We start from the raw sequence: 24,387 nt of genomic DNA on the forward strand, positions 1-24,387 counted from the left end.
TCCCTCCGGACCCTGGGATGCAAGTCATCAGGCCCCATAGACTTGTATGTGTTTATGTTCATCAGGCGGTCCTGAACCTGCTCTTCACTTACAGCAGGTGGGACTTTGCCCCCCCCAGCTTCCATCTATGGGTTCAGGGAAATAAAAGACTTGGGAAGCCTGACTGGCAGTGAAGACTGAGGCAAAGAAGTTGTTGAGTACCTCAGCCTTCTCTGTGTCTGTCATTACCAGTTCACCCCTCTTATCCGTCACGGGGGGTACACTCTCCTTGGCCTCTCTTTTCTGAGCAATGTATCTATAGAATCCCTTCCTGTTATTCTTTGCATCGCTTGCCAAGCTCAGTTCCATCCGTGCCTTGGCTTTCCTTATCCCATCCCTGCTCATCCAAAACTGAAGCATGCGTGAGGGCCTGGGAAAAGGAACCCTGGATCCATAGAAGCCATTTGGGAAACAAAACTTGTAGGTAGGAAGCGCAATTTTGTGGAGGTGCAGAGCTGATGGGCACATTGTGGAGGATGCTCCTAAAGACATGTATGTCCTTTTCCCTCCTGACTACAATGCCACTTCCTTCTCAGGAATAGAGTAAGCCAACAGAGGTGAGACAGATACCCTGAGATCTTGAATGTCATCAGAAAGCTGATCCCAATAAAATATAGGAAGGTTAAGAGCAGCCTGGACAAGAAAGATGTGAGATTTTGGGGTGGGAAGATGTTGTGGTTTAGCCCGGCTGGCAGTCAAACACCACACAGCCGTTCGCTCACCCTCCCCCCTCCCTCTCCGGGATGGGGGAGAGAAACGGGAAAGTGAAGTCTGTGAGTTGAGATAAAGACAGTTTATTAAGACAGCGAAAAGAATAACAACAATAATAATAATAATAATAGTATTAATAGTAATAATGTGTACGAAATAAGTGATGCACAATGCAATTGCTCACCACCCGTTGACCGATGCCCAGCCTATCCCCGAGCAGCCGGCACCCCCCTCCACCCCGGCTAGCCACCCCTATATATTGTTCAGCATGACGTCAGATGGTATGGAATACCCCTTTGGCCAGTTTGGGTCAGCAGTCCTGGGTCTGTCCCCTCCCAGCTCCTGCTGCATCCCTAGCCTGCTCGCTAGCAGGACGGAGCGAGAAGCTGAAAAGTCCTTGGCTTGGTGTAAGCACTGCTCTACAACAATTAAAACATCAGCATGTTATCAGCGCTCTTCTCATTCTAATCCAAAACATAGCACCCTGCCAGCTACTAGGAGGAAAATTAACTCTGTCCTAACTGAAACCAGGACAGATATCCACCCCTTATTCCATACCATTTATGTCATGCTCAGGTTACACTCTTTCCAGTACCTTCTAATTAATCACCATTTTCATCTATGATATATAGCAACCATGGTAGCGATGACATACAGTGTTATATGATAATTAACATACTACAATTCAACTCATGGGCTATTCTCACCCAATATTAGGTCCCCTTGAGGTACACACCGGACCTCCCCATTCTTTTGCATTGGGTAAAATGCCTGGGCAAAAGCAATCCCACAAATGGGCTTGCCTTTTCCTGAGGCGGGAGTAGCCCAGACTGTCTTACCCAGCATGTTTCTTACGTGCACTACAGGAACTTTATCCCCTTCTACAGTGCGTAACAGGTTTGATTGGGCAGGTCCAGCTCGGTTGGCAGATCCTCTAGGATTGACTAACCAGGTGGCCTTTGCCAAATGTGTTTCCCAATTTTTGAATGTCCCAGCACCCATTGCTTTCAGTGTAGTCTTTAACAGTCCATTGTATCATTTGACTTTCCCGGAGGCTGGTGCATGATAGGGGATGTGATACACCCACTCAATACCATGTTCTTTGGCCCAAGTGTCTATAAGGTTGTTTCGGAAATGAGTCCCATTGTCTGACTCAATTCCTTCTGGGGTGCCATGTCGCCATAGTACTTGCTTTTCAAGGCCCAGGATAGTGTTCCGGGCGGTGGCATGGGGCACAGGATATGTTTCCAGCCATCCGGTGGTTGCTTCCACCATTGTAAGTACGTGACGCTTGCCGTTGCGGGTTTGGGGGAGTGTGATGTAATCAATCTGCCAGGCCTCTCCATATTTGTATTTCAGCCATCGTCCTCCATACCAGAGAGGCTTTGACCGTTTGGCTTGTTTAATTGCAGCACATATTTCACAATCATGAATAACCTGTGCTATAGTGTCCATGGTCAGGTCCACCCCTCGGTCACGAGCCCATCTGTATGTTGCATCTCTACCTTGATGGCCTGAGGTGTCATGGGCCCATCGGGCTATAAATAATTCACCTTTATGTTGCCAGTCCAGGTCCACCTGAGCCACTTCAATCTTAGCAGCCTGATCCACCTGCTGGTTGTTTTGATGTTCTTCAGTAGCCCGATTCTTGGGCACATGAGCATCTACATGGCGTACCTTTACAACCAGGTTCTCTACCCGGGCAGCAATATCTTGCCACAATGCAGCAGCCCAGATAGGTTTGCCCCGGTGTTCCCAGTTGTTCTGCTTCCATTGCTGTAACCACCCCCACAGGGCATTTGCTACCATCCATGAATCAGTATAGAGATAAAGAACTGGCCACTTTTCTCGTTCAGCAATATCTAAGGCCAGCTGAATGGCTCTCACCTCTGCAAACTGACTCGATTCACCTTCTCCCTCAGCAGCTTCTGCAACTCGTCGTGTAGGACTCCATACAGCAGCTTTCCATCTCCGATGCTTTCCCACAATACGACAGGACCCATCAGTGAACAGGGCATATTTCTTCTCATTTTCTGGTAGCTTGTTGTACAGTGGGGCTTCTTCAGCAAGGACCACCTCCTCCTCTGATGATATCCCAAAGTACTTGCCTTCTGGCCAGTCCATAATCACTTCCAGGATTCCTGGGCGACTGGGGTTTCCTATTCGAGCCCGCTGAGTAATCAGTGCAACCCACTTGCTCCATGTAGCATCAGTTGCATGATGTGTAGAGGGGACCCTTTCTTTGAACATCCAACCCAGTACCGGCAGTCGGGGTGCCAGGAAGAGCTGCGCTTCAGTACCGACCACTTCCGAAGCAGATCGAACTCCCTCATATGCTGCCAATATCTCCTTTTCAGTTGGAGTATAGCGGGCCTCAGATCCTCTGTATCCCCGACTCCAAAACCCCAGGGGTCGACCTCGAGTTTCCCCAGGTTCTTTCTGCCAGAGGCTCCAGGTGGGACCATTCTCCCCAGCTGCGGTGTAGAGCACATTCTTTACATCTGGTCCTGTTCGGACTGGCCCAAGGGCTACTGCATGAACTATTTCCTGTTTAATTTGTTCAAAGGCTTGTCGTTGCTCAGGGCCCCATTCAAAAGCATTCTTCTTACGAGTTACTTGGTAGAGCGGGTTTACAATCAGACTGTAATTTGGAATATGCATTCTCCAAAACCCCACGACACCTAGGAAAGTTTGTGTTTCCTTTTTGCTAGTTGGTGGAGACATAGCTGTTATTTTGTTGATCACATCAATTGGGATTTGACGACGTCCATCTTGCCATTTTATTCCTAAAAACTGGATCTCTCGTGCAGGTCCTTTGACTTTATTTTGTTTTATGGCAAAACCGGCCTTCAGAAGGATTTGGACTATTTTCTTCCCTTTCTCGAAAACTTCCTCTGCAGTGTCACCCCACACAATGATGTCATCGATGTACTGCAGGTGTTCAGGAGCCTCCCCCTGCTCCAGCGCAGACTGGATCAGTCCATGGCAAATGGTAGGGCTATGTTTCCACCCCTGGGGCAGCCGATTCCAAGTATATTGGACTCCCCTCCAAGTGAAAGCAAACTGTGGCCTGCACTCTGCTGCTAGAGGGATGGAGAAAAATGCATTAGCAATATCAATTGTGGCATACCACTTGGCTGCCTTTGATTCCAGTTCGTACTGGAGTTCTAGCATGTCCGGCACTGCAGCACTCAGTGGTGGCGTGACTTCGTTCAGGCCACGATAGTCCACTGTTAGTCTCCACTCACCATTAGACTTTCGCACTGGCCATATGGGACTATTAAAAGGTGAATGGGTCTTGCTGATCACTCCTTGGCTCTCCAGTTGACGAATTAGCTTATGGATGGGAATCAGGGAGTCTCGGTTGGTGAGATATTGCCGCCGGTGCACAGTTGTGGTAGCGATTGGCACTTGCTGTTCTTCAACCCTCAGCAACCCCACAACAGAAGGGTCCTCTGAGAGACCGGGCAAGGTAGACAACTGTTTAATGTCCTCTGTCTCTAAGGCAGCTATGCCAAAAGCCCAGCGGAACCCTTTTGGGTCCTTGAAATATCCTCTTCTAAGATAGTCTATGCCAAGGATGCACGGAGCATCCGGGCCAGTCACAATACGGTGCTTTTGCCACTCATTTCCGGTTAGACTCACTTCAGCCTCCAATACAGTTAACTGCTGGGATCCCCCTGTCACGCCATAAATACAGATGGGCTCTGGCCCTTTACAGCTTGATGGCATTAGAGTACATTGTGCACCGGTGTCTACTAGAGCCTTATACTTCTGTGCGTCAGACGTGCCAGGCCATCGAATCCACACAGTCCAATAAACTCGGTTGTCCCTTTCCTCCCCCTGGCTGGAGGCAGGGCCCCTCTAGTCCTGGTCAGAATCTTCGTTTCTGTGTTTAAAAGACTGCCTGCTAGAAGTTGGAGCAGCAAACTTGTCAGAGAACCCCTTTCTCCCGATTGTTTTCTTTTGCAACTCACATACCCGTGCCTCTAGGGTCTCAGTAGATTTTCCATCCCATTTTCTCATGTCCTCTCCATGGTCACGTAGGTAAAACCACAGGGTGGCGCGGGGTGTGTACCCACCCTTTTGTCTTCTTTGCACGGATGCACGTTTACCCCTAATAGCCGAGACGCTGGTTTGTACAGGTGGGGAAGAAAATACACTCTCTTTAAGTTGGCGGACCTCTTCAAAAAGTTTCTCCAAAGTATTCTCTTTTAGTTGGTGGCCACTGGTTCGTTCAGGTGGGGGTGGAAAATAAATTCTCTTTAAGTTGGTGGAACTCTTCAGAGAGTTTCTCCACAGCCGAGACGCAGGCCTGTAGGGAAGAGGAGAGATTTCCTTCGTACTCCCGGAGTTGTTTAGCCATGTCACCCACTGTGGGATCTTCACCGTCTTTCCAGGTTATTATTGACAATGTGCTGGCCCATGTTGATGGTGCATTCCGTACAAACTTCCGCCACATGGGTCGAGTACACTGGACTTCATCTGGATCTGTGGATGTTTGTGCATCGTCTAGGTCCTTATAAATTACTTCCCGTATGGCTAATTCCCTCAGGTACTGAATTCCCTTCTCCATGGTGGTCCACTTGACTGGTAGACATACAAGTTCTTCCTTGTAGGGATACCTTTCCTTCACAGCTAACGGGAGACGCCTCCAGAGGCTGTGAGATCGTGCTCCATCTCCAATTGCTTTGTCAATGCTTGCATCTCTAGCAAGGGATCCCAGCCGCCTGGCTTCCCTGCCCTCTAATTCCACACCATTGGCTCCAGTGTCCCAGCACCGGAGCAGCCAGGTGACAAGCTGTTCACCTATACAGCGACCAAAATCTTTTCGCACATCTCGTAGCTCATGCTGGTATAGGGTTCGGGTAGTTACTGTTGATTTTCTGACATCCTCATCCTCATCTTCATCCTCCTGCACACTTGATGGCCCAGCCTCGTCTTCTCCACACCCAGACTTAGCAGAAGACTTTCTGCGTTCTAAACGACCTGAGTTTCTGTACCATTTTTTCACCTTTTCTACAGGGGCAACTTGCACTGCTACAGCTCGCCTCTCCGACCCAGCCACAGGGTCTGCCACAGGGGTTGGAATACCCTCTGCAGGGGCAACTTGCACTGCTACAGTTCGTTTCTCCGACCCAGCCACAGGGTCTGCCACAGGGGTTGGAGTACCCTCTGCAGGGGCAACTTGCACTGCTACAGTTCGTTTCTCTGACCCAGCCACAGGAGTGGGAGCGGCTGCAGGAGCTGGAGCAGCTGCAGGGGCTGGAACGGCTGCAGGAGCTGGAGCTGGGACGGCTGCGGGAGCTGGAACGGCTGCGGGAGCCGGGACGGCTGCAGGAGCTGGAGCTGGGATGGCTGCGGGAGCTGGAGCTGGAATGGCTGCGGGAGCTGGAACGGCTGCGGGAGCTGGAGCCAGGACGGCTGCGGGAGCTGGAACCGGAATGGCTGCAGGAGCCGGGACTGGAACGGCCGCAGGGTCTGTCACTAGGTTGATAGTAGCATCAATTGCAGCTCGATGGGCACAAGCCAGACCCCAGCACGCCACAGTGATTTGTGTCACTTTGGAACTGCCAGAGTCATGACACCTTTTTTTCAAGCATTCTACCAGTTTTTTAGGATTTTGCAGTTGTTCAGGGGTGAATGTCCAAAACACTGGAGGTGCCCACTGCTCTAGAAACCTGCCCATGTCCTCCCACACTCCCTGCCACTCACAAATATCCCGCCTCAAGACAGATCTCCGGATGAGATTCCTAAGTAGTTGTTTAACCTTAAACAAAACCTGAAGCGCATTAAGGAGACATAACAACAAGAACATGCTGGTCTGAGTATCCCAAGGATATTCAACATCTTGGAGAGCTACCGTAACTAGCTCGGGGGATAAGAGGGTGGTGAAGGAGGAAGGGAGAGTGAACAGGTAGGAAAAAATATCTTCCCCTGTCCCCTCCAGAGATTGACTCCCTGATGAAAAAAGGCAATAGGTGTAATTGCTAATAGTTTCTGAGATATGGTTTCCGAAGTATAGAGTCGACGACAGTGCTGAGTACAAATACCAGGTTAGAGTCATGACCAGAAATCTCATCGTTTCATAAGCCATTGTTACACCACACAGTACCATAACAATCTTAAACCAGGGCCCGGAAAGGATAAACAGCGCGACAGGGAGCACATACAGAAAGTAACTTGCTATAAAACTCAATTTGGGAAACAGGCACAGCAGACTTGAGATTAAGGCAATCAGCATTGTGACTAGCAACTATTAAGCAGGTCGAATACTTATACCAATTTTAGTTTAACACACTCTGGTCAAATCTGTCGATATCTCAACCCTTCGAGCCCCACGTTGGGCGCCAAATGGACTGTTGTGGTTTAACCCGGCTGGCAGCTAAACACCACACAGCCGTTCTCTCACCCTCCCCCCTCCCTCTCCGGGATGGGGGAGAGAAACAGGAAAGTGAAGTCTGTGAGTTGAGATAAAGACAGTTTATTAAGACAGGGAAAAGAATAACAATAATAATAATAATAATAATAGTATTAATAGTAATAATGTGTATGAAATAAGTGATGCACAATGCAATTGCTCACCACCCGTTGACCAATGCCCAGCCTATCCCCGAGCAGCCGGCCACCCCTCCACCCCGGCTAGCCACCCCTATATATTGTTCAGCATGACGTCAGATGGTATGGAATACCCCTTTGGCCAGTTTGGGTCAGCTGTCCTGGGTCTGTCCCCTCCCAGCTCCTGCTGCATCCCTAGCCTGCTCGCTAGCAGGACGGAGCGAGAAGCTGAAAAGTCCTTGGCTTGGTGTAAGCACTGCTCTACAACAATTAAAACATCAGCATGTTATCAGCACTCTTCTCATTCTAATCCAAAACATAGCACCCTGCCAGCTACTAGGAGGAAAATTAACTCTGTCCTAACTGAAACCAGGACAGAAGAGGAGCATGACCAGCAGAAAATAATGATTTTGTAGAGGTAAGAGGGGTCATGTAATGTAAATATTGCGGTAACACTGACTTAAAACAGTCACGTATGGCCCTTACCTTATTTTAACCAGTAGTTTTAATCCCTAAACCTAAATGCTACTCCAGCACTCTGACAGGAATCCCCTACTCTAATGATTGAACTCAAAGTATCCCTTGAAGCAAAACTCAGGCCATAACCCCTTTCCCTTACCTTTATTCTCTTACTCACCCGAGTGCCTTCCCTTGACACTAGCATTAAAATGCTCTATTTATCCCTAGACTTCTTGGCAGACCTAAACAAAACCCTAAACCACAGAGCTTGTCCATACGCTAAACACAGAAGCACACCAAAACTTCCCAGTAAAAGTCTGTTTACTCTCTAACCCAGAAAGGTGAGCCCTAGGGGATTCCTAGGGGACTAGAGAGAGGTCACCTCTGCCTCATGATCTCCTGCCCCAGCAGGAGGAATGTGACTGGGGCAGTGATTGTGAGGTCACTTCTGTCTCTGCAGTTGATAGGGCAGTAGCAGGAATGTGTCACAGAAAGGGACTGTGAGGTCACTTCTGTCTGTAGCTGACAGGTCACCCTTGACTTCTCCCTGGGATCTGCACTTTTTGGCTGACATCTGCCAGTGGCCCTGGTAGGCCAGCAGAAGGCACCTGGTTGGCATGCTGACTGTGGGATCCCCTCTGCCTACATACCCAGGAGGACCCAGGCAGAAAGAAGGCCCGCATATGGGTTGTGCTGTCCCTTCTGCTTGAGTCCATGACTGGACAGCAGGAGGCACAAGGCTTGGGTGTGTCTAGCCAAGAAGCTGCAAGGCCAGCAGCAGGCCCATGGTTTGGAAGATGCTGGTGAGGTGACTTCTGTCTGGTTGGCTGACAGACCACAAGAAGGCTGATGGGTTGGGATGCCTACTTTAGGAGGGGTTTCCACACTGACGGAGCTTTGTTTGGTAGTAGGAAAGAGCAGGAGAGAAAAAACTGCCACAAAGTGCACATTGGAAGGTTGGCACTGGCCATGAGGAGGAAGAAATGCCCAGAGGATCAACTGCTCTTGCTCTAGAGACTGAGGCAAAGAAGGCATTAAGTGCCTCAGCCTTCACCTCATCTCTTGTCACCAGGTTTCCTCCCACATCCAATAAAGGAAGATGATTCTCCTTAATCCTCCTTTATTTAAAGTGTTTATATAAACAGTTTTTGTTTTCTTTGACGATAATAGACAGATTGACCTCCAGCTGGGCTTTGGCCCTTCTAATCTTGACCTGCACAGCCCCATAACATTTAGGACACAGCTCCAGACAAACTGACAGCATGCATGAGAAGGAAGAACAGAAAAGGTGGAACCTGGCAGCCTTCCATCCCCTACCCTTCTGTGACTCTATGCTGCAATTCCATTCAACTGGTTACTCCTGTATTATCCAAACTTTCCTGCAACTCCTGATGCCGCTGTCTTGTCAGAGAGCACAATCACATAAAGGTTGAACTGTCTGCCTGCAGACATTAAACGCTGATAAAATGGAGCATCAGTGTGGGGGAATCTTGAGAAACTGCAGGATTCTGCCTACAGAAACATCTTGACATTAACAAGGTGTTGTGGTTTAGCCCGGCTGGCAGTCAAACACCACACAGCCGTTCGCTCACCCTCCCCCCTCCCTCTCCGGGATGGGGGAGAGAAACGGGAAAGTGAAGCCTGTGAGTTGAGATAAAGACAGTTTATTAAGACAGGGAAAAGAATAACAACAATAATAATAATAATAATAGTATTAATAGTAATAATGTGTATGAAATAAGTGATGCACAATGCAATTGCTCACCACCTGTTGACCAATGCCCAGCCTATCCCCGAGCAGCCGGCCACCCCTCCACCCCGGCTAGCCACCCCTATATATTGTTCAGCATGACGTCAGATGGTATGGAATACCCCTTTGGCCAGTTTGGGTCAGCTGTCCTGGGTCTGTCCCCTCCCAGCTTCTGCTGCATCCCTAGCCTGCTCGCTAGCAGGACAGAGAGAGGCTGAAAAGTCCTTGGCTTGGTGTAAGCACTGCTCTACAACAATTAAAACATCAGCATGTTATCAGCGCTCTTCTCATTCTAATCCAAAACATAGCACCCTGCCAGCTACTAGGAGGAAAATTAACTCTGTCCTAACTGAAACCAGGACACAAGGAGAATAGATTAGTCCTACACCAGAGGAAGAGGAACCCCACACATCAGGACAGATTGGGACCCTGCTGAGTAAGCAGTGCCCAGGAGGAGGAGGGCCTGGACACCATGAGGGATCTCATACAAGCTACTCAGCTAAGACCCAGTGTGACACAACATGGACAAGTGTCTACAGCCAGCTGGGAAAGAGGTGTAGGCCTGGGAGACACTAGGATACTCTGGCCTTTAGAGGAGCAAGGACATAGGCAAGGCTGAAAGTCCCAACAGGATCAAGGTCTTTGTGTCCATGGCTATGGCTGTTTTCTCTGCCACTGAGGCCTATGAGGAGACAGCTTATTGTTAAAGCACCTGGGCCTCATTGCCTCCTCACCACCACCCATGAACCAGGCAGGGGTCGTACCATTCTCCAGCACTTCGCAATGCACATCCCCATCTCCTACTGCCCCAGGAAGAACCCTGAACAAGGTGTGAAGGGAAAGGATCTCCCTTCCCTGGGGCCAGGGGACAAGGCCTGGTCCTTTTCTTTGCTGAAACACATCCAGTTTTCCTACACATCAGTGTCACCTTCACATTGCCTTTGTCTCCTTGTCCTCACTGCCTCCAATGTTCTGCTCTAACGAGCTCCAAGGGAGGCTGTGTCAGTTCTGGCCCTCAGGGGGACACTGCAGGAAACTTGCATCTGACTTGGACTTCTTGAGAGATTTCTTCAACTGTCTCCCAGTGCCTGAGGTTCGTGGGCTCATCACCAAAGCCCCCAGAGGGGTGATTCCAATGCCTTGGGCTGGGCCTCTGCTGCTGAGCTGGGCCGGGCTCCTGGGCCCAGTGGGAGCTCCTGGCAAGAGGGCCCTGGTGCAGAGAGCCAGCTTTGCCCAGGAGCAGCTCCTCTGCACAGCGCAGCAGGGCTGGGGGCTCTGACCGCAGCAGAGACGCAGAGAGGAGAGAAGGAGAGAGGGCTTGGAGGCAGTTGGGAGTGGGAGGATGCTGAGAGCTGATTGCAGGATAAATCTGCACAGCCCTTGACACGGTAAGTCTCTGGCTGCAGGGCCATGCAGCTGCATGTCCTGGAAGGGTCTCCTTCTGGGTCTTGTTTCTGGGAGGGCAGTGGGCAATGGAGTAGGCTTTGAGAGTCCTGCTGGATTGCACTGCGAGGTGAGGAAGTCTGGCAGAAGCCCCTTGGAGTGTCATAACCCAGCTGCCCCTTGTCAGCCAAGAGCAGAGTGGCCGAGCCTCCTCCAGACACTGCAGGGGATGCAGATTGGATATTGGGATACCCTAGCTTGCGAATAGCCAGCTCTGTCTGTGGGGCATCCTCCTGGTGTGCAGGCTGCTCTCCAGCAGGATGCAGCTCTCTCGTGGCATCCTTGTGTTATCCAGGTGGCCCAAGAAGAAGACACCTCCGTGCTAAGGCCATGTCCTTGCTGCTGGATGGCTGTCTGTGGGCATCTGGAGGGAGGCCTCTGCACCCCTGGCTAGGAGGGAAGAGCTGAGATCCTGATCAGGCTTACAGAGACAAGGTGAGGATTCTGTCCAGCTGCACTGGGACTGGGGCTTCTCTGCTTTAAGCTGTCTCCACTTCTTTGGTAACACAAGAGTGTGATCATTGTCCTAAGCAAAAGAAAATCTGCCTTGCTCTACACTGTGGTTGGAGGTGTACTTTCCAACAACACCGCAAAGTTCATGGATCTGATAAGTGGACTGAACTTGAGTTTCCCCCATGTTCCTGCTTCCCGCCTGCTTCACAGCAGGAGGGACTCCTCTGGAGCCCACAGTAATCCCTATTCCCAGTGCCACTCTCAGACAGCATCAGCTGGGACTCAAGTGATAGAGCTGCAGAAATGTTCTCTTGCAAAGAGAGAGGCTCAGGCGTGGGTTGCTCTAAGTTTTGTGATAGGTTTTCCTCATTGAAGTCTGTTCTAACTTTTTTCTGCCTTATCCTCTTCAACAGACAACTGTGTCCAATATCAGAAAATGCCCAACAGCAGCTCCATCACCGAGTTCCTCCTCCTGGCATTCGCAGACATGCGGGAGCTGCAGCTCCTGCACTTCGCGCTCTTCCTGGGCATCTACCTGGCTGCCCTCCTGGACAATGGCCTCATCCTCACCGCTGTAGCCTGCGACCACCGCCTCCACACCCCCATGTACTTCTTCCTCCTCAACCTCGCCCTCCTCGACCTGGGCTGCATCTCCACCACTGTCCCCAAAGCCATGGCCAATTCCCTCTGGGACACCAGGGCCATCTCCTACACAGGATGTGCTTCACAAGTCCTGTTTTTCATCTTCTTCTTTGGTTCAGAGTATTCAGTTCTCACCATCATGTCCTATGACCGCTACGTTGCCATCTGCAAGCCCCTGCACTACGGGAGCCTCCTGGGCAGCAGAGCTTGTGCCCAGATGGCAGCAGCTGCCTGGGGCAGTGGCTTTCTCTATGCTGTCCTGCACACTGCCAATACATTTTCATTGCCACTCTGCGGAGGAAATACCCTGGACCAGTTCTTCTGTGAAATCCCCCAGATCCTCAAGCTCTCTTGCTCTGACTCCTACCTCAGGGAATTTGAGCTACTTGTTTTCAGTTTTTCTTTAGTATTTGGTTGTTTTGTTTTCATTGTGTTATCCTATGTGCACATCTTCAGGACTGTGCTGAGGATGCCCTCTGAGCAGGGCCGCCATAAAGCCTTTTCCATGTGCCTCCCTCACCTGGCTGTGGTCTCCCTGTTTGTCAGTACAGACATGTTTGCCCACCTGAAGCCCCCCTCCATCTGTTCCCCATCCCTGGACCTGGTGGTGTCATTTCTGTATTCCGTGTTGCCTCCAGCAGTGAACCCCCTCATCTACAGCATGAGGAACCAGGAGCTCAAGGATGCCTTGAGGAAACTGATGACCTGATATCTTTCAAAAAAAAAAAAAGCCCATTTTCTTCTGCATATGACTCATAATGCATTGCAGGAACAAGGTTATCTTTTTAGTCATTTTTCATACTCTGGAGAGCGTCATCAGAAGCTCAGAGCTGTGGGGTGTATGGGTAGGAGGTTCAGCAATAGCTGGCCAGGCCGTTGCTCATTGCTCACTTGGGAAATGCTCCCTGGGAGATAGGATTTCCCAGAAGATCAGGGCCTGCTGTATGTGCATGGGAGATGTGGAAAGAGAAACCCAATGCTGGTGCCAGCAGGCACATCATATGCATGTGGAGAGATGAACACGATGGAGCACAAAGTCCATCAGCTATTCCTACAAGTGTCACGAAGGCCAGCTGGGCAGATAGTGTCACAAGACCAAGTAACGTCCCTCAGGGAAGCTGGAGTGTTGTGTTCAGTGTTTCTGTGTTATTTGGTTGTTCTATTTTTATTGTTATTTCCTATATGCACATCTTCAGGACTGTGCTGAGGATGCCCTCTGAGCAGGGCCGCCATAAAGCCTTTTCCATGTGCCTCCCTCACCTGGCCATGGTCTCCGTGATGGTCAGCACTGACACGTTTTCCTACCTGAAGCCCCCCTCCATCTCTTCCCCATCCCTGGACCTGGTGGTGTCATTTCTGTATTCCGTGTTGCCTCCAGCAGTGAACCCCCTCATCAACAGCATGAGGAACCAGGAACTAAGGGATGCCTTGAGGACACTGCTTGAATACACAAATTTTCAGCATATTCGCCTATAATAATATGCCTATAATCAGAAATCCCAGCTTTTCTCAGAAAAAAAAAAAAAAACATACTTTTTTTATTATTATCTATCTGTACTATTATTTTCTCTAACTTTTTTTTCTGATTTATAAAATATTATTCTTAGCCTCCTACAGGTTAATTATTTTCTGATAAAGCCCTTTTTTTTTAGATAAACCCAATAATGAAGTCATCAGAACTTCATTGGTCTCAGCTGCCATCTCGTCCCTTCTCCTCTGGAGCTGGGGGAGCAGCCCCAGCACACAGGAGGGGCTCAGGGCCTAGAGCCGGGCTGCCACATGGAGGAGCAGCCCCGGTGGCCCTCGGGGCTGCCCCTCACTGCCCACTGAGTTCTGCCTCTCTGCTGCCTTTGGGTCGGGGCTGCTGCTTCCCTGGAGCCATGGCCATGGCCAGCAGCAGGATGTGGCCTTTTCACTGCTGCTCTCTTTTGGCTTCCACATTGTTCTCTTGTGCTCTTGTACGTGGGTTAGCCCTCAGATCTTGTGTACCTTGGTGACAGTCCTGTTGTCTCTGCACTGGCATCCATGTCCCAGCAAGCAGCAGCAGGCAATGTGCAGCCCTGTGTCACAGCTGCCCTCCCTGATACCATGGCAGTAACAAATGGGGCTCTGCAGGGCAAACCCAGAAGCCTGGATGCCTCTTCCAATGCCACTGTTAGGAACAGAGCCAAGGATTTGCTCCATGCTCTTCTGTTTTCTGGGGTTCTTCATGGAGTGTAGGACACAGGCTGAAAGTCCCAGGGCGGTGTGTGAGTAGCAAAGGACTGGACCAGGAGCTCCCTTTATGGCCTCACCTGTCTAATCAGACAACAACTGGTCTCGGACTCCTCTTCATGGGACTAGGCACCCTGCAGTGGGGTGGATTGATGATGGCAGCCTGGAGAGGAATCTGGAGGTGCCAGGAGAGATCAGGGGAACCCTGGGACAATGTGCTCATTGGGTAGTGATTAAAACCTCATAAAATTAGTGACCATCCAAAGAAGATTTTGGCAAAGGAAAAGGCGAATCGGAGAACTCTGTGGGCTAAGGAGGGCTCTGCAATGCCAGGGGAGGTGGTGAAGAGCCAGCAAGTGAAGGCCCATAAAACTGCACCGTAATTGAGGAGACCTTCTTTGAAGCCTCGTGCGCCAGGTCTGGTGCAGCTCTTGTCCAGCACCCTGAGCAGCACGGGCAGGGGAGAGTCCCCACAGGGTCCCAGGGCACAACAGCCCCTGGCTCTGCACAGCAGCACCGCCAGTTCGGGGCCCTGCGGGGAGCACAGCAGGGAAGCAGCAATGGCTGGCCAGGCCAGCATGGACACACTGCCCTGGGCAAGGCTCTCTGGGAGCAGGGATGGCCCTGGGAAAGAGCAGGGCAGCATTTCTGGGCCTGCACAGATGGGTAAAGGAGGAAGAGTAAGCTCTTTGTGCAGGCACCTGCTCGGGGCAGGCTGCTCTGTGGCTGGGCCAGGCCTCTTGTGCTGGCCTGGGGAGCAGGGCTGGCCCTGCGGGGCACAGGCACTCTGTGCTGGGGGTCTCCCAGGCAAGAGACCAGGGCTCCTGCAGCTTCACGGACCTCCATTTCCTTGCACCATGGCCAGCCTCCTCCTTGCTCACCCCAGACAGCAACATGCACGAGCTGCCTCCTTCCTCCTCCTCTAGAGGGCAGAGGGGAGGGAACAGCATAAATAAGTAAAACTCACAGATTGAGAGAAAGACGCATAAGGATAGGAAAGGAAAAGAAAAAAGAAAGAAATGAAAATCAAACGCCAGACATGATGAACATTTTGTAACTCATCATTTCCCACTAGCAGACCATTGTGCAGGCAGTCTCTGAGAAACTGCCACCTTGTCTTGGAAAGATGATCCCAGTATGTACTGCTGAGCACTATGTTATGTGCCATGGATCATCCATTTGGTCAGGCTGGGTCAGCTGTCACAGCGGGTTCCCCTCCCAGCCTTTTGCCCACCCACAACCAACTCGCTGGTAGGGCAGAGTGAGAAGCAGAGAAGGCCTTGATGCTGTGCAAGCACTGCTCAGGAACAGCAACCAACACTGCTCTGGTCACATCAAAAACACAGCACAACAGGGGCTGCTCTGCAGAGAGTAACTCCGTCCCAGCCAGAGCCAGTGCAGGGCCCCATGCTGGACAAGAAGGCTCGCTCTGAGCTCTGGAAGGAGCCAGGAAGGTGCTAATAAGCACCAGGACAATTGAGGAAGCCCAGAGGCCCTTCTGAAGGGAAGGGTCACTGAGTGCCACCTGAGAGGCAGTGCTGGGCAGTGGGGAGGGCCAGGAGAAAGACTTGTGAGAAGGCTGCGAGAAACAAGGAAATCCAGGGCTTTAGCAGGTCCTTAAAGTCCTGCCTGAGTCCCCAAATGGAAAGCAATGTATGTCTGTGGGTGGACAAGGAGGAAGTGATGAGTCCAAGATCTGGGGTAGGGCTGAAGGTCCCTGCGTGAAGCTGGGCTGATGGAGAAGTGTCCACCTTGCATGTGTGCCTCAGCCTGGGAGAAGGGGCCTACCCGTGGTGTGGGATGGCTGGGCTGTGCTCAGCCATGCCCCAGGAGCTGACCTTGCTCTCTTCCTCCCCGCCACGCCCCACACGGGGCAGGCCCTCAGGAAACACCCCTGAGCCTGAAGACGCACCAACCTGCTGCGGTGAGGTGCCACTGCTGCAGGGGAAGAGGCGAGGGTTGGAGAGACACGTGGGGCCTGCGGGCAAGAGTGGTGTGGCTTGAGAAAGTGAGTGCCTGGGAAAAGTTACCCTCGATCCATAGGAGCCATTCTGGAAAGAAAACTTGTATGCAGGAACCACACTTTTCTGGAGGTGCAGAGCTGCTGGGCACATTGTGGAGGGTGCTCTGATGGACTTTTTTTGTCCTTTTGCATCGTGTCTTAAGTGCCGCTTTTCTCAGAAATAGAGTAGCCAACAAGAGGCATGATGGATGCACTGAGATCATGAAAGCCATCAGAAAGCTGATCCCAATGAGATGACTGATATGGGGAGGTCAGGAGAAACCCTGGTCAGGAGAGACGTGAGATTTGGGGGAGGGAATAGGGTCTTGCCCAGCAGAAATTAAGGATTTTGTAGAGGTAAGAGGGTTCAGGTTATGCTGGTGCTGCTGTAGCAGTGTCTTAATGAAGGGATGAAAGACACGGACTCCTGATGGCTCTTGAATAGGAGACGTTTATTGCCCTTTTTCACTACTATATATACTTTCCCTGTAGCCCCACGCGCTGTCCACGCGCCCGAATCTGTCATACAATTGGTTAGAGACCCTCAGACATGCACCTCGAGCCAGCCAGCAATTGGCCACTGCCCAAAGCTAGCTGTCTAATTAGCCGTCTCATTTAGCTGGATAAGGAGCAATGTGATGTTTTCCTGTTGTTAAACATTGCCATCTGTACCACTGGCACACAAATTATTCGTACTGGAGCAAACAATTTGTGAATAGCATATGCCAACAGAAATGTGCCTGTACCAGCAGCCCTTTAGATTGCAGCGATGATTCACTGAAACCAAGTTTGAAGAGAACTGCAGTCATATCCATACCACTTGACGCAGCCAGGTAGAAGATTCCTAGAGATACTAATGAAATTCCAACGTGGAATGAAACCCCTACAGCACCACATTCTTTGAAAACTTTTTTCAGCTGCTGGGATTCACTGAGTTTGCGTTCACTGCTGAGATCTGTGGCTGCCTTTTCAGGGGATCCACCCACATCCTTGGCCGAGCTGCAGGCGGCGGGCCCGCAGCACCAGCAGAGGGGCCGGTGGGCTGAGGGGGGGCCGGCCCGTGGGGGGGGGGGGGGATGGCGGGGGGGCACCAGCGGTGGCGGCAGAGGGTGGCAGCGAGCGGGGTCCCGCGGGGCGGCGGGCCCGGGCGCAGCAGCAGGCGGAACACAGCAGTGCCCGGTGCGTGCAGGCATGTGCTCAAACCTGAGAAACACAGCAGCCGGCGGCGGGGCGGGTGTGCGGGTGCTCGGAGGTGACAGCGGGGGTGCAGGTGGCGCTGGACCCTGCGTTAGCATTGCATTTCGACTCTATACTTTGGAAACCATATCTCGGAAACTATTAACAATTACACCTATTGCCTTCTCGCGCTCCGCTTCCCGTTTCCCTGCCGCAGTCGTAAAGGTTGTCCCTCCTCATTATGCTTCGAATGGCACTGGCTAGCCCAGTGCCATCCCTTGCCGCACCGTGGGCAAGCAGCGGGAGGAGCAGGGTTACCACGTCCCCCCTCCCGCTCCTCGTTGTGGGCATTCAGCAGCAAAATGTCCCGTGGCTTGGCAGCGGAAACACCGTTTACCTCCGATTTGAAGCGCAGCAGCAAAAGCTCCGGCCGAAGCGGCAGTGTGATGTTCTATGGATCCAACTCGACTGCATGCCTCTATCATTTGTACTAATGTAGTATTAGCAGGCAGGGCTTGGAGTATTTTCTTACAGTCTGTGTTTGCATTTTCCACTGCCAGTTTTAGTATAAGGGCCTCTTTGGCCTTGCGGTTGTCAATTTGTTTGTCCAAAGCGTCTCGCAATCTATCAATGAATTGCATATAAGGCTCAGTAACTTGTTGCCTAATGCTGGTAAATGATGGCTGGACTTTCCCAACTTCAGGCAACTTCAGCATAGCCTGGAGGGCCAGAGACACGGACTGCCACAGGACGGCATCGTTGAGCCTAGCCTGCTCAACGGCTCGGTCCCCATCAACTGTGGGATCCCGGCTCCCCGGAGGGGGTCGCCAGGCTGCCGTTCTATGTTACCTAGGGCGGCTAATTCGCACCCTTCTTTCCTTTTTTGCTCCCAGGGTAATTTTTGTGTTGGCGTTAAAATCAGCGCAGCTATCTGACGGCAATCATACGGCACCAACAATTGACCAGTCATAACATTTTCTAACAATGACTGAGTAAATGGTGCGTGTAATCCATATGTAGTCACAGTCTTTCTTAATTCTTTAATTAGGTTCCATTGGAAGGCAGTATATTCATTTGGACCATTAGGTCGCACCTGCACCGGGAAAGGCATTCCTACCGGGTCCCCATCCTTTAGTGCTTCCCGGCGCACTAGCTCCCATCGTTCCCACGGGTCGAAAGCTCGGGCCCGCAGGGAGGCATTATCGGGGGTAGGCAAGGTGGGAGCCGAGGGGGTCAGCGGGGAGGGGCTCTGCAGCGGCGGTCCGCGGCTCTCTTCCTTGTCATCCCCCAGGTCTATCAAATTGCACCGCTCTGGTGACCTTGCAGGCTCTGATCTCGGTTCGGCTGCTGTTATTGCCTGGGCAGCGGCATTCTGTACTTCCTTTTCTGCCTGCCACGATCTTAAAGTCTCAGTCACCAGCCGCCACGTAGCCGTTATCTCAGCAGCATTAGTATCCCCACTGGACGCTGCTTCCCATATTTTTTCCTCCTCTTGGTCCCAAGTTTTTACATTAAATACTGTGGAAGCCAGTGAGGGGAGCCCTTGTTTTTGCAAAAATTTCAATAATAGCTTTATCTTAAACGGATCATTTTTTACTCCCCTGTCTATTAGGAGTTGCGTTAGCAGTTTCACTATAGCCTCTTCCTCTGCCGAAAGGCTAGCTCCCATGATCAATGCCCAGCCACTCACCTGTCCTTCAGGTGACGTCCCGGGGTTGAAGCTGCAGTCCAGCTGCGAGCTTGACTCATTCAGCTGGGTTCCCTTCGGACGCTCGTGCAACGCTGCTCCTCCCTGATCACGTTGGGGTCATCATTTGAAGGGATGAAAGACACGGACTCCTGATGGCTCTTGAATAGGAGACGTTTATTGCCCTTTTTCACTACTACATATACTTTCCCTGTAGCCCCACGCGCTGTCCACGCGCCCGAATCTGTCATACAATTGGTTAGAGACCCTCAGACATGCGCCTCGAGCCAGCCAGCAATTGGCCACTGCCCAAAGCTCATCTTTAACACTGTAGCCAATTTACTTTATCTCCACCTTGCTCAAGTTTTTGTTTCTACCGCTTGTTTCCTCATTATCTCTAATTCAGGGATGTGTGAAACAGTGCAAAGCCACCTGCGAATTCCTTTCCCACACCTGGGTGTCTGGGTGCCCCAAATTGGGGTGTCCCAAAGCCACCCTGGAGACCTGTGTCCCCAAAATCGGGGTGTCCCCAAATCTCTGGGTGTTTGGGTGCCCCAAATCGGGGTGTCCCCAATTTCCTGGGTGTCTGGGTGCCCAAATTGAGGTGTTCCAAAGCCACCTGGGACACTTGGGTGCCCCAAATCAGGGTGTCCCCAAATCTCTGGGTGTCTAGGTCCCCCAAATCGGGGTCTTCCCAAATCCCTGGGTGTCCATGTCCCCAAATCATGCCACCCCCAAGCCCCCCTCCCCCCACGTGTCCCCCCGAGACCCTCCCCCCGTGCCCTCCGAGGACACCGGTGTCCCCGCCGCAGCCCCCCACAGGCACTGGCTGGCGGGGGCGTACCCCCAGTTCGCCGTCCCCTACTTTGTGTACGATGTCTACGCCATGTTCCTGTGCCACTGGCACCGCGGGCACGTCAAGGGACACGAGGCCGGGCCACCGCCATCCCTGCGAGCGGCTGCCGGCGCCTACCTGCACAAGGACCTCCTGATGGTGCTCCACCACGCTGCCACGGTGCTTGTCTGCTTCCCAGTGGCCACCGTGAGTGGGGGCAGGGACCAGGGGGACACCCTGGGGACACAGGAATGGTGTGGGGACACGGGGGTGTCGTGGGGACACGGGAGTGTCGTGGGGATGTGGAGGTGGAGGGATGGTGGCTGGGTGTGGACGTGGTCATGGAGGTCCACCATGCTGTCGTGGGCTTCTCCATGCTCATGGGGACACTTGGGGACACTTGGGGACATGGGGTGGAAGAATGTCACTTGGGTATGGAGCTACTCGTGGAGGTAACCACGCTGTGGTCCTTGTTGGCTTCTCTGTGGCCACGGGGACAGACGTGCTCATGGAGGTCCACCACGCTGTCGTGGGCTTCTCCGTGTTCATGGGGACACCTGGGGACACTTGGGGACACGGGGTAGAAGAAGGTCACCTGGGGATGGAGCTACTCATGGAGGTCACCATCCTATGGTCCTTGTTGGCTTCTCCATGGCCATGGGGACAGACGTGCTCATGGAGGTCCACCACGGTGTCGTGGGCTTCTCCGTGGTCATGGAGATAGCTTGGGAACACTTGATGACATGGGGTGGAAGAAGGTCACCTGGGTATGGAACTGCTCATGGAAGTCACCACGCTGTGGTCCTTGCTGGCTTCTCCGTGGCCACAGGGACAGATGTGCTCATGGAGGTCCACCACACCGCCATGGTGCTCGTCTGCTTCCCCATGGCCACCGTGAGTGGGGACGGGGACCGGGGGGACACCTTGGGGACACGGGAATGGTGTGGGGACATGGGGGTGTCATGAGGATGTAGAGGTGGAGGGATGGTGGCTTGGTGTGGACGTGGTCATGGAGGTCCACCACACCTTTGTGGGGCTTGTTGGCTTCTCTGTGGTCATGGAGATAGCTTGGGGACACCTGGGGACACTTGGGGACATGGGATGGAAGAACGTCGCCTGGGGATGGAGCTACTCATGGAGGTCATCACGCTGTGGTCCTTGTTGGCTTCTCCATGGCCATGAGGACAGACGTACTCATGGAGGTCCACCACGCTGTTGTGGGCTTCTCCGTGGTCATGGGGACACTTGGGGACATCTGGGGACATTTGAGGACACTTGGGGACACTTGTGATGGAAGAACACCTTCTTGGTATGGAGCTACTCATGGAGGTCCACCACGGAGTCATGGTGCTTGTTGGCTTCTCCATGGCCATGTCCCCATGTCCCCGTATCCCCGTGTCCCCACGTGTCCCCAGATGTCCCTGTGCCCCCCCCCCAGCTGTGGCGCCAGGGGAAGGGCGACTTCTTCCTGGGTTGCCTGCTGATGGCAGAGCTCAGCACCCCCTTCGTCTGCCTGGGCAAGGTCCTCATCCTGGTAAGCCCCGAAACGCGTCTCCGGGGGGACAATGGGGTGGCCAGGGGTCTCCAGCCCCGGGGTCCCCAACCCCTGCGTCCCCAGGATGACTTGGGATGGTGGTGGGCCCCCAACCCACGTGTCCCTCACCACGTGGGTCTCCAGCATGACTTGGGACAGTGGTGTCCCCCCACCCCACGTGTCCCTCACCCCTTTCCCCCGGCCCCCGCAGTACAAGCGGCAGCACACGGCCCTGCACAAGCTCAACGGGGTGGCCATGCTGGTGACCTTCCTGGGCTGCCGCGTGCTGCTCTTCCCCTACCTGTACTGGGCCTACGGGCGCCACCTCGGGGTGCCCCTGCTGCGGGTGCCGGGGGCGCTGCCCGCCGCCTACAACGCTGCCACCCTCCTGGCCCCCCAGCTCTACTGGTTCGGCCTCATCTGCCGGGGGGCCTGGCGCCTCTTCCAGCCCCCGCCCCGGCACCCGCCCTGAGCCCCGCCGCCGCTGCGGGGTGGGCATCCCATGGGGTGGGGTGGGGTGGGGTGGGGGGGGCACCCTGAGGTCCTTCAAGGGGGGGTTGGGGGGGGGTTTAGGGGGCGGCTTGGGGTGGTTGTGGGGGTGGGGGGACTTCTGGGGGCGCACTGAGGTCCATAAAGGGGGTTCTAGGGTCTTCAGGGCACACCCCGAGGTCCTTAAGGGGGTCCCAAGGGGGTCCTGGGGTCCTTATGGAGCACCCTAAGGTCCATATGGGGGTCCCAAGAGGGTCCTGGGGTCTTCAGGGAGCACCTTGAGGTCCATAACGGGGTCCCAAGGGGATCCTGGGGTCTTTAGGTGGCACCCTAAGGTCCTTAAGGGGGTCTTGGGGTCTTCAGGGGGCACCCTAAGGTCCATATAGGGGGTCCTGAGGTCTTCAGGGAGCACCTTGAGGTCCTTTTGGGGTCCCAATGGGATCCTGGGGTTTTTAGGGGGCACCTTGAGATCCTTAACAGGGTCCCAAGAGGGTCCTGGGGTCTTCAGGGGACACCCTGAGGTCTTTATGGGGTCCTAAGGGGGTCCTAGGGTCCTTAGGGGCACCCTTAGGTCCTTATGGGGAGTCCTGGGGTCTTTAGGAGGCACCTTGGGACCTTATGGGGGTCCCAAGGGGATTCTGGGGTTTTCAGGGGGCACCTGGGGTCCTTATAGGGCACCCTGATATCCTTAGGGGGGTCCTGGGGTCTTCAGGGAGCACCCCGAGGTCCTTGTGGGGGTCCCAAGGGGGTCCTGGGGTCTCCAGAGGTCCTTATGGGGCACCCTGAGGTCCATATGGGGAGTCCTGGGGTCTCCAGGGGGCACCCTAAGGTCCATACTGGGGTCCCAAGGGGGTCCCGGGGTCTTCAGGGAGCACCCTTAGGTCCTTATGGGGGCCCCAAGGGGATTCTCGGGTCTTTAGGGAGCACCTTGAGGTCCTTATGGGGGGTGCTGGGGTCTTCAGGAGGCACCCTGAGGTCCTTAATGGGGTCTCAAGGGGGTCTTGGGGTCTCCAGGGGGCACCCTAAGGTCCATATGGGATATCCTGGGGTCTTCAAGGAGCATCTTGAGGTCCTTTTGGGGTCCCAATGGGATTCTGGTGTCTTCAGGGCGCACCCTGAGGTCCTTATGGGGGTCCCAAGGGGGTCCTGGGGTCTCCAGGGGGCACCTGGGGTCCTTATAGGGCACCCTGATGTCCACATGGGGGTCCCGGGGTCTTTAGGAGGCACCCTGAGGTCCTTATGGGGGTCCCAAGGGAGTTCTGTGGTCTTCAGGGGGTCCTTGGGGTCCTTGTGAGGGTCCCAAGGGAATCTGGGGACTTCAAGGAGCACCTTGAGGTCCTTTGGGGGGTCCCAAGGGGGTCCTGGGGTCCTCAGGGGCACCCTGTAGTCCCTCTGGGGGTTTCAGGGGGGTCCCCCCCACCCATGGGTGCCCACAGGGTGCCCCTGCGCTGTCCCAGCTGCTGCATTAAAGGACTTTGGGGACGGCCCGGCTCCTCCTTGGGGACACGGGGGGGGGATCGTGACGTCAACACCCGATGATGTCACCGCCCTGTTGATGTCACTGCCCTGATGATGACATCACCGCCCCACTGGTGATGTCACACCTCTGAGGTCACTACCCGCTGGGAGGTCGGGAATTGGGCCCTTTCCCAGAATGAACTGGGATCCTTCCCAGTACAAACTGGGACCCCCAGCTCCATCCCAGTATGAACTGGGCCCATTCCCAGTACAAACTGGGACCCTCAGCCCCATCCCAGCACAAACTTGGATCCCCAGCCCCATCTCAGCTCAAACTGTGCCCATTCCCAGTACAAACTGGGATCTCCAGACCCACTCCCAGTACAAACTGGGACCCCCAGCCCTTCCCCAGTATGAACTGGGCCCAGACCAAGTATGGAAGAGGATCCCCATCCCCATTCCCAGCACAAACTGGGACCACCAGACCCATCCCAGTATAAACTGGGCACTGTCCCAGTACAAACTGGAACCCTCAGCCTCATCCCAGCTGAAACTGGGCTCAGCCCCAGTACAAACTGGGACCCCCAGCCTCATCCCAGCTCAAACTGGGCTCAGCCCCAGTACAAACTGGGACCCCCAGCCCCTTCCCAGTATGAATTAGGACCCTCAGCCCCTTTCCAGTATGAATTGGGCCCTTCCCAGTACAAACTGGGTCCATTCCCAGTACGAACTGGGCCCCCCAGCCCCGTCCCAGTACAAACTAGGCCCATTCTCACTACAAACTGGGATCCCCAGCCTCATCCAAGCTCAGACTGGACTCAGCCCCAGTACAAACTGGAACTCCCAGCCACATCCCAGTACAAACTGGGCCCATTCCCAGTATGAACTGGGACCCCCAGCCCCATCCCAGTACAAACTGGGATCCCCAGCCCCATCC

The 24,387-nt window shown here is 53.4% G+C and overlaps 3 protein-coding genes across 13 annotated transcripts in view; all 3 read left to right on the top strand.

The window, feature by feature from the left end:
* LOC121062742 (coiled-coil domain-containing protein 81-like) overlaps positions 1-24,387 on the top strand; it is a 137,814-nt gene that overhangs the window by 19,743 nt on the left and 93,684 nt on the right. The gene's annotated exons all lie outside the window — the stretch shown is intronic.
* Positions 11,175-12,764, top strand: LOC121062745 (olfactory receptor 14C36-like). Its single transcript, XM_040542938.1, has one exon. It carries the CDS (start codon positions 11,850-11,852, stop codon positions 12,762-12,764), a length of 915 nt encoding a protein of 304 aa, XP_040398872.1. The 5' UTR covers positions 11,175-11,849.
* Positions 19,599-23,475, top strand: TLCD3B (TLC domain containing 3B). 11 transcript variants are annotated; one of them, XR_005815686.1, is made up of 5 exons: positions 19,599-20,176; positions 21,408-21,503; positions 21,715-22,873; positions 22,926-22,967; positions 23,226-23,475. XR_005815686.1 is itself a non-coding variant. In XM_040542939.1 (3 exons), the coding sequence occupies exons 1-3, from the start codon at positions 19,847-19,849 to the stop codon at positions 21,973-21,975; spliced, it is 687 nt and encodes a 228-aa protein (XP_040398873.1). In that variant the 5' UTR covers positions 19,599-19,846; the 3' UTR covers positions 21,976-23,475. The 11 variants fall into 11 exon arrangements, 1 of the variants encoding a protein (XP_040398873.1); XR_005815693.1 differs by lacking the exon at positions 22,926-22,967 and having other exon boundaries at positions 21,715-22,368; positions 22,718-22,873; XR_005815694.1 differs by having other exon boundaries at positions 21,715-22,223; positions 22,328-22,368; positions 22,564-23,475.

This window comes from Cygnus olor, chromosome 34 (assembly GCF_009769625.2).
Source record: "Cygnus olor isolate bCygOlo1 chromosome 34, bCygOlo1.pri.v2, whole genome shotgun sequence".
NCBI classification, from domain to species: domain Eukaryota; kingdom Metazoa; phylum Chordata; class Aves; order Anseriformes; family Anatidae; genus Cygnus; species Cygnus olor.